We start from the raw sequence: 16109 nt of genomic DNA on the forward strand, positions 1-16109 counted from the left end.
TTGCTGTTTTGGTTTGAACCCTACATCAGGATGTGGATGCCATTCACCATTTTCTGACTCAGATTCATTCATTTCCAAGTTCTAGGCAACAATAGCCATCCCGTCTCACCAATCCGTAGTCCTCCTCAAAAGTAGTCAATACAAAAAAAAAAACAGCCCTACCTACCGACGCTAGTTTTCTTAGTCTATGTTACCGGAAACACCCAAAACGTGAATGAGAGTGCCAATGGTCCGTTTATGAGGCTGGCGACCAGTTCAGGGTGTGGCTTTTTTTAATCGGCTATTGTTATGATGCATTACAGTACAATTACAAAATAACATCTACGCCATGAAGATGGAGCTGCCAGAAAACAGAGTGAGAGAAAGACCAAAGAGAAGGTTAATGGATGTCGTGAGGGAAGACATTAGGGCAACTGGTACTCAGAGAGGACGATGAGGGGATAGGCTGAAATGTGGAAGTATGTTACGCTGTGGCGACCTCTAAGCGGGACAATCCGAAAAGAAAAGAAGAAGACCGAGTTCAGTACAGTATTCCAAACTGTGCCAAACAAATGTGCTGTGGCGACACCAAACCGGACAAGAAGAAATGAAAAGAAGAAGATTCCATTCTATTTTCCAAGGCGCTTCTCCTCACTAAAAAAAAAATATATATATATTATGCGGGAATAAGCATTTCTTAAAAAAAAAAAAATAGCGTGCTTCAATGAATCACAGGCATAATTATGTACTTTATAGGTTGGCGTGGGTGGCACGCGGAGCCGCTGGAAAGCGTTGGTCTCACAGTTGTGAGGTCCTGGGTTCAACCCGCCTGTGTGGAGTTTCCATGTCCTCCCCGTGCCTGCGTGGGTTTCCTCCCACATCCCCAAAACATACAACATTAATTGGACGCGCTAAATTGCCCCTTGGTGTGTTTGTGAGTGCGGCCATTTGTCTCTATGTGCCCTGCCATTGGCTGGCAACCAGTTCAGGGTGTACCCCACCTCCTGCCCATTGACAGTTGGGATAGGCTCCACCATTCCCCGCGACCCTGCTGAGGATAAGTGGCTAAGAAAATGGATGGGTGGATAGGTTGTCCCTTTGTGAGTTTTTTTTTTTTTTTTTTTTTAATTGACCTGCATTACAGTCCATTCAGGCAGCTCTGACACATCCAAAATGGTGGGCGCATTTCCGTATCTCAGCACGGGCAGACGAAGAAGAAGCAGCAGAAGAAGAAGCAGAAAAAGAAGAAGAAGAAGAAGCACAGAAAGCATAAGAACAAGAAGAAAAAAGAACAAGACAAAAAAAAAAAGAAAATTATAAAAAAGGTTTTTTTTTATCAAACGTTACTCAACAAAAGTACGCCGTGAGCGGCAAGTGAAAGAGCATAACTATGACGAGACTTTAACTTTAGTTTTGTCACTTCCCAATTTGTTGACGTCCCTACATTATGTTTCCATTCGTGGACGACAGTTTTAGCCGCTTTCCCTCACAGAGTAACATTTATGGACTTTGTCAAGCCGGAGAGCAGGAATTGCTGGCGGCCACGCTCAAAGGGAAGGTGGTCAGTTTCACCTACCAGGAACTGCAGCAGAAAATAAGACCAGTGGCCAAAGAGGTTCAGTTCACCTACATACCAGGTATACCGCTCAACGATCTTTGAAAAATATACAAAATTATGCCAACGAGTTGCGTCTTTATTTTTTGGGGGTACATAAACTGAATGAAGAATCCATATGTGATTTCCCTTCACTTGATCTTAACTAAGTTAACAACCCAGCCACCATGAAATAAATACACCCCATTAACAATTTGGTTGGTTTTTGTATCCATCCGTCCATGGGAAGGGGGAGAAAATGCAAACTCCACACAAGCAGGGCCAGGATTTGAACCCCGGTTCTCAGAACTGTGAGGCAACCACCGTTCTGCAGCCTCCCACCGTGCTGTCTCCTTTTTTTTTTTTTTTTTGTATCATGCTTTTTTTTTTAAATTAAAATGTTTGCTGTATATTACATTAATCCATCAATTTTTCTGAGCTGCTTATCATCACAAGGGTTGCAGGAGCGCTAATAATAAATAATGTTGGGAAAGTACCATAAATTTGAATATGAGGGTGTTATGTATAGTGTAAGATGTAGGATGCGAGCTAAAGTTGATCGAGAAATTCTGGAAGGAACTGGATTAAATAGTTTTGAGCACCCTAGACGTAGAGTTGTGATTGGTGCAGATTGTAATGGACATGTTGTTGAAAGAAACAGGGGTGATGAAGAAGTTCTGAGTAACTTTGGTGTCCAAAAAAAGAAGCTTTGAGGGACAGATGGTGGTAGTCTTTGCAAAAAGGATGGAAATGTCAGTCGTGAACACTTTTTTTCACAGAAGAGGCAGGAACATAGGGTAACCTACAGAAACGGAGGTAGAAGCTTGCAGGTGGATTACATTTTGTGCATCTGATGTAATCTGAAGGAGGTCGTTTACTGTAAGGTAGTGGTTGGGGAGAGTGTAGCTCGACAGCATAGGATGGCGGTGTGTAGGATGACTCTGGTGGTGGGGAGGAAGATTAAGAAGACAAGAGTAGAGCAGAGAACCGTGGGGTGGAAGCTGAGAAAGGAAGTGTTGTGCGGCCTTTTGGAAAGAGGTGAGACAGGCTCAGGAGGAGCTCTTGGAAGACTGGACTAGTACAGCCAAGGTGATCAGAGAGACAGGCAGGAGAGTACTTGGTTTGTTTTCTAGTAGAAAAGGGGAGAAGGAGACTTGTGGCGGAACTCCAAAATACAGGAAGTCAGGGATCAGCTCTGAGCCCCTTTACGCTTGCTGTGGTTATGGATAGGTTGACAGACGAGGTTAGACTGGAATCCCCTTGGACCATGATATTCGCAGGTAATATTGTGATATGATGTGAAAGCAGGCAGCAGGTGGATGAACAATTAGAAAGATGGAGACATGCACTGGAAAGGAGAGGAATAAAGATCATCTGAAGTAAGACAGATATAAATGGGAGGTGTGGATGGGGAACGGCGGGGCTACAGGGACAAGAGATAGCGAGGGTGAACCACTTCAAATACTTGGGGTCAACAATCCAGAGCAATGGTGAGTGTGGTAAGCAAGTGAAGAAACGGGTCCAAGCAGGGTTGGAACAGCTGGCGAAAGGTGTCTGGTGGGTTATGTGACAGAAGAGTGTCTGCTAGGATGAAGGGCAAAGTTTACAAAACAGTGGTGAGGCCGGCCATGATGTACGGATTAGAGACGGTGGCACTGAAGAAACAACAGGAAGCAGAACTGGAGGTGGCAGAAATGAAGATGTTGAGTTTCTCGCTCAGAGTGACCAGGTTGGATAGGATAAGACAAGACATGAGGTCATTAGAGGGACAGCCAAAGTTGGATGTTTCGGAGACAAGGTTCGAGAGAGCAGACTTCGATGGTTTGGACATGTCCAGATGCAAAAGGTGAGAGTGATTATATTGGTAGAAGGGTGCTGAGGATGGAGCTGCCAGGCAAAAGAGCGAGAGAAGAGAAGGTTGATTGATGTTGTGAGGGAAGACATGATGGCAGTTGGTGTTAGAGAGGAAAATGCAGGAGTTAGGCTTACATGGAAAAAGAAGACTCGCCGTTCCAGAAGATACTTGACACAGTTTATCTAAAAAAAATTGAGGTTATGTTCTCCACAGTGATTCTTAAAGTGGCGTTTTTCCATCTCTACTTCCCTACCTAGTTGATGCAGAGATTGTGTCAATTGATGCATTCAATAAGTCTTTCCCCAAGAGAGGCCTTGTGGTGGGAATCACATTCATAAAGGTAAGAATAAGAATGACTGTTTTGCTTAAATGGAATATTTTAATCTGTGTGATTTTCTAACAGGACTCTGGTGACAAAGCCACCCCGTTCCTGAATATCTACTGTGACTATGAGCCTGGCTCGGAGTTCAACCTCGAGTCTATTGCACGTGAGTGAAACTGCTCACTGATCTCCCGCTCATATATTGAATCCTAAACTGATTTCGCTCTGGCTGTCTGGACAGAGAGTTGCCTGAATCTGGAGTTGCAGTTCACGCCCTTTCATTTGTACCACACAGAGTAAGTTCCATTATACCAAGACTATGTATACCAATATTGGTATCAGTGGCGACACTTTGTGTGTACTTGTACTCAGACATGACAAAAAAAATGTTCCCTACAATGATACTGATATTTAAGGTAAACTTGCATGACTACAGTCCATATAGACACGGATAGAGTATATACAGTACAGACTTTAATCTGAGCCATTTATATGAACATTTCATTTTCATAGAGTCCAGCGTGATGATGGAGGCACAGAGACTGTGTTTCTTCTTAGTGGTCACGACCAGAGGATCCACCTGTACAAGGAGGTGAGTGTGTGCGCGTGCGTGTGTGTAGATCTATTTAGAGTATGACAAAAACCTAATTTTCAGGCAAGATGCTTGGTGGAAAATGGGTTAGCTAAATGCATTAGCACTGTACATTTTGCAAATTACATCTTATTTCTTCATTGCTGATTTAGGGTGGACTTGTCATCTACAAGAGTCCACTCATTTTACTCTGTACCTTTTATGTATAATTAAAAGTATTTTGTGATCCCATTAGAAAAATACATTTAATATACCTATCCTTTGCCTTCTTGAATGCAGCCATACGAGCGCACAAGCCAATGCAATCTCTAGGCCGGTCCCAAGCCTAAATAAATGCAGAGGGTCAGGAAGGACATCCGGTGTAAAAACTGTGCCAAACAAATATGAGTGTTCAACAAATAGATGTTTAGGAGGAGGGTTTAAATTATTCTACCACGGAGTAGATGGGAAGAGAAATGGAGGAGGGGTTGTTTGAAAGGAAGAGCTGGCGAAGAATGTCTTGGAGGTAAAAAGAGTATCAGATCGAGTGATGAGGCTGAAATTTGAAATTGAGGGTTTTATGCATAATGTGGTTAGCGGCTATGCCCCACAGGTCGGATGTGAGCAAGAGTTGAAAGAGAAATTCTGGAAGGAACTAGATGAAGTAGTTATGAGCATCCCAGACACAGAGAGTTGTGATTGGTGGAGATTGTAATGGACATATTGGTAAAGGAAACAGGGGCGATGAAGAGGTGATGGGTAAGTACGGCATCCAGGAAAGGAACTTTGAGGGCCAGATGGTGGTGGACTTTTCAAAAATGGATGCTAATGGCTGTAGTGAACACTTATTTCCAGAAGAAGGAGGAACATAGAGTGACCTACAAGAGCGGCGGTAGAAGCACGCAGGTAGATGATATTTTGTACAGACGATGTAAACTGAAGGAAGTTACTGACTGTAAGGTTGTGGTGGGGGAGAGTGTAGCTCGACAGTATAGGATGGTGGTGTGTAGGATGACTCTGAGGTGGGTAGGAAAATTAATAAGGCAAAGGTAGAGCAGAGAACCATCTGGTGGAACCTGAGAAAGGAAGAATGCTGTGCAGCCTTCCGGAAAAAGGTGAGACAGGCTCTCGATGGACAGGAGAAGCTCACGGAAGACTGGACTACGACAGCCAAGGTGATCAGAGAGTCAGGCAGGAGAGTACTTGGTGTGTCTTCTAGTAGGAAAGGGGAGAAGGAACCACAAAATACAGGAAGTCATACAAAGAGGGTTAGGGTTAAAGAGATTAGCGAAGAAGAAGTGGGACACTGAGAGGACTGAGGAGAGGCGAAAGTAGTACATTTAAATGTGACGTAGGGCAAAGGTAGAGGTGCCAAAGGCTAAACAAGAGGCATATGACGACATGTACACCAGGTTGGACACGAAAGAAGGAGAAAAGGATCTCGACAGGTTGGCCAAACAGAGGGATAGAGATGGGAAGGATGTGCAGCAGGTAAGGGTGATTAAAGATAGAGATGGAAATGTGTTGACTGGTGCCGGTAGTGTGCTAAATAGATGGAAAGAATACTTTGAGAAGTTGATGAATGAAGAAAATGAGAGAGAAGGAAGAGTAGAAGAGCAGTCACTCACATTTCAAAAATGTATTGGTGTGCTCAGTCATGCTCGCAGTTATAAAGTTACGGATGTGGTCCACCAGTCATGCCCGCAGATATAATGTTGCAAGTGTGATTAGGAGTGGAATCTCAAGACCTTAAAATAATTTGAGTTGTTATACCCGAGTATGTAGCTGTTACCTAATACCATAATCACAATTTATTGACACTGAACAGACTGAGACAGACATTTTTAAAGAGGTCAGTAGACATTCAATTTCAAAACTCAATATTCCTATAATCAAGTCATTTTATTTCATCATGATGTATTGTTATAATCTCGTGTAATTTACGTCGCTATCTATTGTCAATCCATTGATGAAAGCGAGCAGTAGATGATTTATATCTTCCTAAAGCATGGAGAGGGGAAAAGTTTTCAACTTCAAGATAACGCGGTACCACGGGAGACAATGCGGTCATTTTCTTTTTTTTTTTTTTTGTCATTTTCGCATTTGAATATATGGACCGACTAGTCTAATTTTAGTACTTAGATCAAGTCAAAGTAAATCACAATCTCATACTTATTAGAGTTAGATACTGAAAGATTACCTGTGTTATATCCCAGAAATGTTTTCAGTATAACTGAATTTCCTTTGACATGGCTCATGATTTTGATGACTTTTGACATAAATGCGTTCGCAGAACGTGAAGAAACTCCAAACATCTGCTTTTGGCATTACTTCCGAACATGCTCAGTACATTTAAATTGCATTTCCTACTGATTGTTTAGGATCAGGCTTCTTTTGTTACCAACGTTTTTGAAATAAACACGTAAATCAATGTCAAGACCAATGTTCCCTCTAATTTTTTACGTGTCTGAGCAAACACACTAAGCCCGTGAGCGCCCCCTTTGACCACTGTGAGCAACATCAGACGTATGCACTGTGGTCAGATCAGTGTCATCCATTGAAGTTACATGGCCCATTCAAAGATTCAGATTACAGCATTTACATTCCCATCAGAATATTTTCAAGAACAATTTTGTGTTTTTGCAAACTTACAATGAAAATGTCAACAAGCAAATAAAGACATTGCTAACTAAACCAAGCCAACTTTGAAGTGCATGAACTAAGGCGCTCGCAACTTCATTTCTTTTTTCTTTTTTTTAACCCACAATGATATCCCTGTTTGTTTTTCTTGGTGTAAAACTTAATTAATTTAATTTTAACATTATACCCCATCTCATCCTGCGCTTAGACCTTTTTTACTCAAAAAAGAGAAAATCTCGTCCAGTTTCACCACATTTTCTTCTTTTATTCACATACCCCGACATTTAGTAAAGCAACAGCACTTTTACTTTTAGCATTATTGTCGAGAGTAAACACGAGCAGCATGTCTAACTCTCTTTGCTCTACGTTGCCCAGACTATGTTGCCAACTGAAGCACTGGTGGTGTTTGTAGTTATGAGTGTACCACTTTAAGAGCCAGAGGGAGGTGGAGTCAGGTGAACTAGCAGGAGACAGTGTGCTTCCACGTTGGGGACCGGGGGGTCAGGCTGTGGTTCACTGCTCTGGATCAGTGTTCATGTGCGACAAGTGCGCAATTGCATTGGTCAAGACTACACAAAATAAGCGACGTCTTTCAATATCTCGGTATTTCTACTCGTAACAAACTTTACGTGCGTGATTTTTCATGCTCGACTGTGCAGATTTGCAAGTGCGATAACGTGTGAGTGCGATTGTGCTCGTCAAATCACAGTGACTGGAGGAAATATAATTGCAATATATGATAAAACTTTTTTTACTCTCAGAGATTTGTTTTGTCGCTTATGTGACATGATGTCAATAATATTCAATATTTCTTCATGTGTCATTCTCAACTCCACAAATTTTGGACAGGAAGTTTTGGCAAATAATTTTTTTTTTTATCATACAGCTACAATAGATTATGATTCCATATCAAGTCGAGTCAATTGCAGAACTCTGTTTTTCAACAGAATGCCTCACTCCACCAGTTTGAAGAACAGCCAGTGGAGAAACTGTTCCCAGAGCTCCAGGAATTGCCCAGCAAGTTAGTCTACGTTTAATTCCGTCTTCTGTGTCCACACCCAGGTTTACTTCATGTGAAAACTTGAAGAGCTGATGAAGACTGTAAATATTTCTCTGTACATGTCATTTCCATAGAGGTCTTGAGTTTTGTTAGTTTTGTAATACTGTCTACATGAGAAACCTCTAAAAATTTTGCATGCAGGCAAGGCTCTATGATTATGGGCAAAATAATACTGATTGTTTGAAATGATCATTTATTATATTAAATTATGATATTCCAATACCGCCCCATCCCTTCTTCTACGATTATTGGGCTTGTCAACTCAAATGTGACTGGATACACTCATCACCACGGTGTTGACAACAATGGATTGGCTTGTGAGTACAGTAAGAACAAAATAGAGAAAAATGTGCGCTGGCGATTACCGGTAGTTGGGAGAGGACTTTAATTCAAGGTTTGCGTAATGTAGGTTCACATATTTTTCGTGTGATACGGCTCGCAACAAAGTAAGTCTGAAATTTTTATCATAGGCGCTTGTCCACTGTCAGAGAGATCATCTAAACAGAAAAATCCACAAATCACAATGTATGATTTTTTTTTTTTAACAATTTATATGTGTGATACAGCTGCAAATAAGTATTTGAACACCTGAGAAAACCAATGTTAATATTTGGTACAGTAGCCTTTGTTTGGAATTACAGAGGTCAAATGTTTCCTGTAGTTGTTCACAAGGTTTGCACACACTGCAGGAGGGATTTTGGCCCACTCCTCCACGGAGATCTTCTCTAGATCAGACGGGTTTCTGGGCTGTCGCTGAGAAACACGGAGTTTCAGCTCCCTCCAAAGATTTTCTCTTGGGTTTAGGTCAGAATCTTGATATGCTTCTTACGGAGCCATTCCTTGGTTTTCTTGGCTGTGTGGTTCAGGTCATTGTCATGTTGAAAGACCCAGCCGCCACCCATCTTCTATGCTCTGAATGAGAAAGAGGTTGTTCCCCAAAATCTCACAATATATGGCGGCGGTCATCCTCTCCTTAATACAGTGCAGTCGTCCTGTCTCATGTGCAGAAAAACACCCCCAAAGCAGGATGCTACCACCCTATGCTTCACAGTAGGGATGGTGTTCTTGGAATGGAACTCATCATTCGTCTTCCTCCAAACACGGTAAGTGGAATTATGACCAAAAAGTTGAATTTTGGTCTCATCTGACCACAAAACTTTCTCCCATGACTCCATTGATTCTTGGCAAACTTGAGACGGGCCTTGACATGTGTTGGGTTAAGCAGGGGAACCTTCCGTGCCGTGCATGATTTCAAACCATGTCGTCTTAGTGTATTACCAACAGTCACCTTGGAAACGGTGGTCCCAGCTCTTTTCAGGTCATTGACCAGGTCCTATCGTGTAGTCCGGGGCTGATTCCTCACCTGTCTAAGGATCACTGAGACCCCACGAGGTAATGTCTTGCATGCGGCTCCGTTCCGATTGAGATTGACAGTCATGTTTAGCTTCTTCCATTTTCTAATGATTGCTCCAAGAGTGGACCTTTTTTCACCAAGCTGCTTGGCAATTTCTCCGTAGCCCTTTCCAACCGTGTGGAGTTGTCCAATTTTGTCTCTGGTGTCTTTGGACAGCTCTTTGGTCTCGGCCATGTTCCGAGTTTTGAGTCTTACGGATTGTACGAGGTGGACAGGTGTCTTTATGCAGCTAACGACCTCACACAGGTGCATCTGATTCAGGATAATTCATTGAGTGGAGGCGGACTTTTAAAGGCGGACGAACAGGTCTTTGAGGGTCAGAATTCTAGCTCATAGACAGGTGTTCAAATACTTATTTGCAGTTGTATCGCACAAATAAATCGTTAAAAAAATCATACATTGTGATTTTCTGGATATTTCTTTTTAGATTATCTCTCTCATAGTGGACATGACCCTACGATGAAAATTTCAGACCCCTCCAGGATTTCCGAGTGGGGGAACTTGCAATATAGCTGGGTGTTCAAATACCCATTTTCTCAAGTGTATATATTTTTTTGCCAACAGTTGTCTTCTCCCTCCCTGCAGTGTTTTATGGATGGATATGATATGTATACCTGGTGGCAGAAGGCTGTCTGCATTTGGCTGTCAGAACGGTTGTGTTGGACTGGCTGTGGTCAAACAATTAGGACCAGGTGAGGCCATTCTGACAAATGAAAATCTAAAAAAAATTTCTGTGGTTCAAGTCGAAATATTTGCGTTACAACTGTTTACAACATGACGTGGTTTCATTAATCTGGTCCAAGAATCAAGACTAGAACCCATTTCATGGAGCCAAGCCTGCAAGTGGCTCTGGATCTTCACCAAGCCTTAATTTTTTTTTTTTTTTTTCACGAGTGGAAAAACGTGGTGGGGCAGTTATTATATAAATGACTGTTTTCTGACACTGCTGCAAAACAGCTTGCTTACAGAAAGGTGTTCAGAATTAGGCAGATGATATAAGATGTACTTAGTTGTTGAGTTTTGCATCGATGGATGTGCAGTCACCCCAAAGACAGAATTGTTTGTATAGTAAGTAAGTAAGTTTCTTTCGGCTTGTCCCTTTCGGGGTCGCCACAGCGTGTCATCTCAGATGAAAAAAGTAAATTTGCCATAATACTGCTCAGAGACGTCCCGATCCAACCATCACAATTATAATCCATCCCAACGTTGTGGCCTTGAGTTTTGGATGATAATGATATTGGTCTGATTTGTTTCAGGAAAAAAAAAAAAAAAAAACACAACTTTTCTTATTTTGCAGTATGGAATTTTATAAAAGGCTTGTTTAATCACCTAAACAGAGAACTGTAGTTGTGAGGAAAAAAAAACAACCCTTTTATTCTTAACCAATAGGTTACTTAAAGGTAACTGCTGTGCATATCTTGAGGTCTTAGAGGTAGTGTGGTCTACCCTATGAAAATGCACACTTGGAGTCAGCAAGAAAGTAAAAGTAACAATTGAGCATTAATACAATACGTTTTTCACAGAAGAGTATATGCCAGGACTATTGTTATATTTGATAAAGTACTTTTTCTGAGCAAAGATCAAACGAACAAAGTCTGACGTATTTTGACATTCACCAATAGTTATAACTCTGTGGTTCATTTCACTTTGAACTGCAACTGGAGTGTCAATAAATCACGATAACCAAGCAATGTTCCTTCTTATGCCTCGCTACCATGGTAGTACCTTAGCAACTTGTTGGGTTCTCATGGGCAGGATCTGCATGCCTTCTGGGCACTGCTACATTGAAAGTCTTCCAACAAAAAATGGAATGGACTGCTGATATGGCTTGAGCACCTGCAACAAATTCAATCTGTGACTTTTGCTAACAACAGAGACTACATTTAGCTCATTCCCTCCAGACAAAGACCTTAGAACAGTTGATCACTTCCTTGACAATTACTGCTTTCTCATTAGTGCATCATGTTTGGATTCCTGCTCAAAATTCATTATAGTATCAATGGACATCAGTACAGTGTTCCCCCGTTATGCTTTACATCCCCGTGAATAACGAAAATCTGCAAATAATGGATGCAGTGTTAATATACCTTTGTATAACATGTCCCATATTTTTGCCACTATGCACTTAACAGTCTTAAATTTTCTCCAAAATGGACAGCATGCCTTATGTGCGCAATTGTTGTGTGACTTGTCCAATGAACACACTAGTTACACTGTTAGTATTAATGCCAGCATGTGTTTTCATGAAAATACGGCAAATCAAAAAAAAAGAAAAACTTGGAGAACAAAATCCGAGAATGTGTGGGAGCACGAGCAGTGAACCGCGAAGGGGCAAGGGCAGGGCATGCTGTAGTCTATTGAGCTCGTGCACCTATGTCATAAAATACGTCTATATGTCTGGTCTCGAATGATTCTCAGGGAGATATTTTTTTTCCCTCAAAAAAAGTTGGTGGAATTGACGGGAATGTTTGACTTCTTCCCGTGACCCTTGTGAGAATAAATTGCTCAGATGATGGATGGTTTATGACTGCTGGGCAACACCAAGAAGCTCTCCTGTTATATTGGCATTAGTACTGGGATCAGACTACTTCCATTTCTCCACCTGTCTAATTGTGAATTGCTGTGAATTTGTATTCACCACAGAGACTCAAAAAGCAAATTGCAAAATTGTGTTACGCCTTGGAGCACAAAACACATCAATGATTTGTTTTTTTTTTTGTTTTGTTACACCAAAGGGTACATGGTTTTAGTAGATTGATGTACTTTATTTTTAACAGAGGTTTTGCAGAATTGGCGTGTTCAGTTTGACAGTCCAATCTCCACTGTGCTGCTATTTCCTCTCATCTGCCAAACACAGCCTGATCTGCCCAACAAAGAAAACGGTAATGTAATTTTTCCCAATCATTGGATCATTTTTTTTTTTTAATTTTCAATGGGCAATCAAATAATGGGAAAAAAAAACACAAAGAGCACAGCAAAATATAATTTTCTTTCACATTTTAATTTCAGACTCAGATCAAAAATATGAAATGGAAAAACGTGCCACAAGCTGAATTTGATTTTGTTTAATTTGTGGGGTTTTGTGACCCGTACGTTTGGCAATTAAATGTATGTGAGCTCCTCAGCCGCACATTTGGAAGACACCCATGGTCCTGCAAATGACCCGTATTGTGTCAAGGATTAAAGTGTTATCAGCTTCATTCATTTCATCGTCTTCCAATCGCATTGTTTTTAACTTGTTGATGGAGTATGTATAGGCCGATGATTAGATGGCCCGAAAAGCTCATTATACTGCAAATAAATGGTGCAGAATGAAACCGTTCACAAATTGATTGGGACTGTAGCCAATGGATGTCGTCTGTGTTGGACGTCATACGTGATGCCAACTATGTAACTCTTCAGGCATGTTTGTATTTGGTATACAGATGGGTAGAGGTCCGAACTGATTGTGGGGTTAACAGGCTCAGGTATTTTAACTAATGTTGGTTAACAGACTTGGAGGTCATGGAAAGATAAACAAATAATTAATCTCATCCAATTCAGTCCGGCGGCCTGTTTTTCAATTTTGTGTTTTGTTCTGAGATTATATTTGTGATGTGGGGAAAAAAAGAAAATGGTTTTTTTTTTTTTTTAATGTATTATTTCTTTTGATGTCAATTGAAAATGGAAAGAATGAATGATACACAATTTGTCCAAAGCCACCCAAACCTGAATGACCATTGAAGCTACACTAACTCTTATTTCTTCTCAGGTTTTGGAGTTGAAGGCTACAATCTTCTAGTAACGAGCACAATAGAGATGGCAGTTGTCTACAGGTAATGATCTCCTTCTCATCTCATTCATCACGTTTTGGTCATGAATTGCAAGGAAAGCTAAATTTGTGCATTTATTAGAAAGGATAAGATACATTTTCTTAATTCCACTGACTTGTCATTGTATACTATGGCACTTTTATACCAAAGTCCCTCTCGATGATAACGAAACGTTGTTTTTTGTGTCTCAGAAATGTCCATGACAGAGGCTTGTCCCACTCGCTATTCCTTGCTGAGAGTGACCAGTGGGATGCGGTGCTTTGTGCTCTGGTTATTGATCTGGACTTTGATGGGCAGAAGGAGGTGTTGCTGGGAACCTATGGACAGGTCATAAAGTGATAAAGCCAAAACAAGTCTTTGCATTTGGAGCAAAAAATGTTCTATAGTTCCCTGTTGAATCAGTTTTGTTTTAAACTGTTGTTTGTTTGGTATTCCTGGGTAAGAGGACAACACATAAAACATACAATACAGACAATACACAAAACAATGTGTTTCCAGTAAATGTTCAGAGACAATAGTGGAAATAGTAATGATTTAAAAAATAAATAGTGGAAAGTACATGTTAATGTTTTGTTTTGCTGGGACATTTTTTTGTGGAGAGTGGCCGAGTGAATACATTATTTTTCATTCACCCATGCAGGAACTTCTCTGTTATAAATTCCTGCATGTGGCAGGAGAAGAAGGACATTTTGAGTTGTTGTGGCGACGGAGCTTCAAGAGTCCTTTGCTGTCAACCATCTACCTAGACCTGACAGGTGACGGTTTGAGAGAGCTGGCAGTCCTCACGCTTAGGGGACTGTATATTTTACAGGTATGCGGCACCAAAGTAGTTTGCGATTTTAGATTATAAAAGCCTCAGCGATGCTGATGTTCTGCACCTCTGTGTCATAGAAATAGCAACTCAGGACAAAACAAGAAAAGTGTATTACTGACCTCAAATGGTCACCTGGAGAATAGTATCAAATACAGTGGCACATCTGGTTCAGCGCAATCAATATCTAGGATGCTGCGTCATCTCCAAATTCAGTCTTTCCAAAAATAAATAATGCTCTGTATTTTAGGGCCAAACTATCAGTATGATAAGACCATGAAAGACTTTGAAACAGTACAGGCGGTGTAGTCACATTTGAATCTTAACTGTCACCCAAACTGGCCAATTTACTTGCATTTCCTTAATTGTGAGGTACATGCATTTGCAAGGTAGTTGGCCACAATCTTGTGTATTGGACTGGATGCACAGGGAGCGATTTTTTTTTTTTTTTTTTTTTTTTTAATTTTCTAAGCGAGTGGTTGAACTGTTTAAAATTTAATGTGGACCGTCTGTGCCATATTTCCTTGAGCAGCCAGTTGCAACTTATAGCCTTGAAATGACCTAACATCCATTTTTTAAAATATGAGATGAAGCCATAGTACCTGGAAAAAACCCAAACAAGCACCGGGAGCGCATGCCACGTAGACAAGGGAGGGCCTGATTCAAATCCAGAACCCCTCTAGTGTTGCACTACCCCACTGAGCTGACCCCATCTATATGCTAAATTTGAAAAACAACCCCAACAGCTCTGATAGATTAGACGCAAAGATGTTCACCTTTATTGAAAACAACTTATTTCAGAGTGTCAACTTTACACATGAATTAATTGCTTGGAGAACAGATGGTGGTCAGATACCTCAGTTGTTGTTCTACTTTTTTCTCTTTTGTGCCATTTTAGCATAGTCTCACTAGCACAGCTGATCTGGTCCTGGAGCGTCTTGCCAGGAGGGTGGCAGCTCTGGCTGTTGAATCCAAGCCACAGTCAACTGAAGTTCCACATACCCATGAAAAGGATACGGCTCAGGAAGACATCATACTTCATACATCTTCAAATTAACAAACAGTATTTTGGTGCATCTTTGACTCCCTTGTGACTAACATTGGGTACATAGACATACTTGTAGTCACATTACAGAATAATCTGGTTTGGGCTCGATCTTTCGCAGGTTTTGAATTGCATCGAGCAATGGCCTAACTTTGGCATAACGATCCTCAGCACTGACATGCATATTGTCAGTGAAGTTAGCATAACGTCGAAGTTTTTCGAAGCATTATACTCCCATTCGATCTGCAGTGGTGTTGATCTTGCAGTGTTGATCCCAGTAATCTCGGTAGGGCCGGGAGTTTCACCACACCCACACTTAGCAGGATCGAAATGAAGACCTTTATCCCTTTAGCGTCTGTCTTTGAGTTGCCTGTAACCTGTACCGAATACAGATTTGTCTTCTCAGCAATCAGTAATGATATCATCACTGAAGAGCTGGCTAAAGTAGCCAAACGGGAAAGCCGATCTCATTTGGCACTGTACACATATGGACAGGTCATAAAGTGATAAAGCCAAAACAAGTCTTTGCATTTGTAGTTTATAGTTCTGGTCTTTCTCCAGGATTTTCAGGAAGGTGAATGCTCTCCCACTTTAGGCTGGCCTTCTGCTTTCCCTTTGCTTCCTTGGTTGTTTTCTTGGTTGCAGCAATTTTTGATGTAGCTGTCGCTGCAAGTTAAAAAAAAGGAATGAAATTTCACTTTTTTGTCTGTTCTATTGGATATTGACTTTTGAATCTGTTTTTCTACTGTTTTGTATTGAGATGCAGTGTAGTTAATTGGTTCATTAGTCATTATGCACTTGATTTAGTAGTGTACCCAAATCTATTTCAATGAAAATGTTGGAACAGGAAGGGCCCATCACCAAACTGTTCCAACAAGGTTGGAAATGTCCAAAATATTAGAACCTGAGCTCTGAATGGTTGAGAATACCAAGAGATGTTGGACAGTCAAAAGACTTTGGGGATTACCCCTTCCTGTTACGACAAGCAGAGTCCATGAAGATGTAA

General features: G+C 41.0%; 1 protein-coding gene across 2 annotated transcripts; it reads left to right on the forward strand.

The window, feature by feature from the left end:
* Positions 1-1186: 1186 nt before the first annotated feature.
* kptn (kaptin (actin binding protein)) lies at positions 1187-15800 on the forward strand. 2 transcript variants are annotated; one of them, XM_061803941.1, is made up of 12 exons: positions 1187-1616; positions 3686-3768; positions 3832-3916; positions 3992-4046; positions 4264-4342; positions 7909-7982; positions 10000-10127; positions 12213-12317; positions 13187-13250; positions 13439-13574; positions 13888-14058; positions 14957-15800. In XM_061803941.1, exons 1-12 carry the CDS (start codon positions 1427-1429, stop codon positions 15113-15115), a joined length of 1329 nt encoding a protein of 442 aa, XP_061659925.1. In that variant the 5' UTR covers positions 1187-1426; the 3' UTR covers positions 15116-15800. The 2 variants fall into 2 exon arrangements, with proteins under 2 accessions (XP_061659925.1, XP_061659926.1); XM_061803942.1 differs by having other exon boundaries at positions 1189-1616; positions 10021-10127.
* The last annotated feature ends 309 nt before the right edge of the window (positions 15801-16109 follow it).

This window comes from Syngnathoides biaculeatus, chromosome 18 (assembly GCF_019802595.1).
Source record: "Syngnathoides biaculeatus isolate LvHL_M chromosome 18, ASM1980259v1, whole genome shotgun sequence".
Classification (NCBI taxonomy): Eukaryota; Metazoa; Chordata; class Actinopteri; order Syngnathiformes; family Syngnathidae; genus Syngnathoides; species Syngnathoides biaculeatus.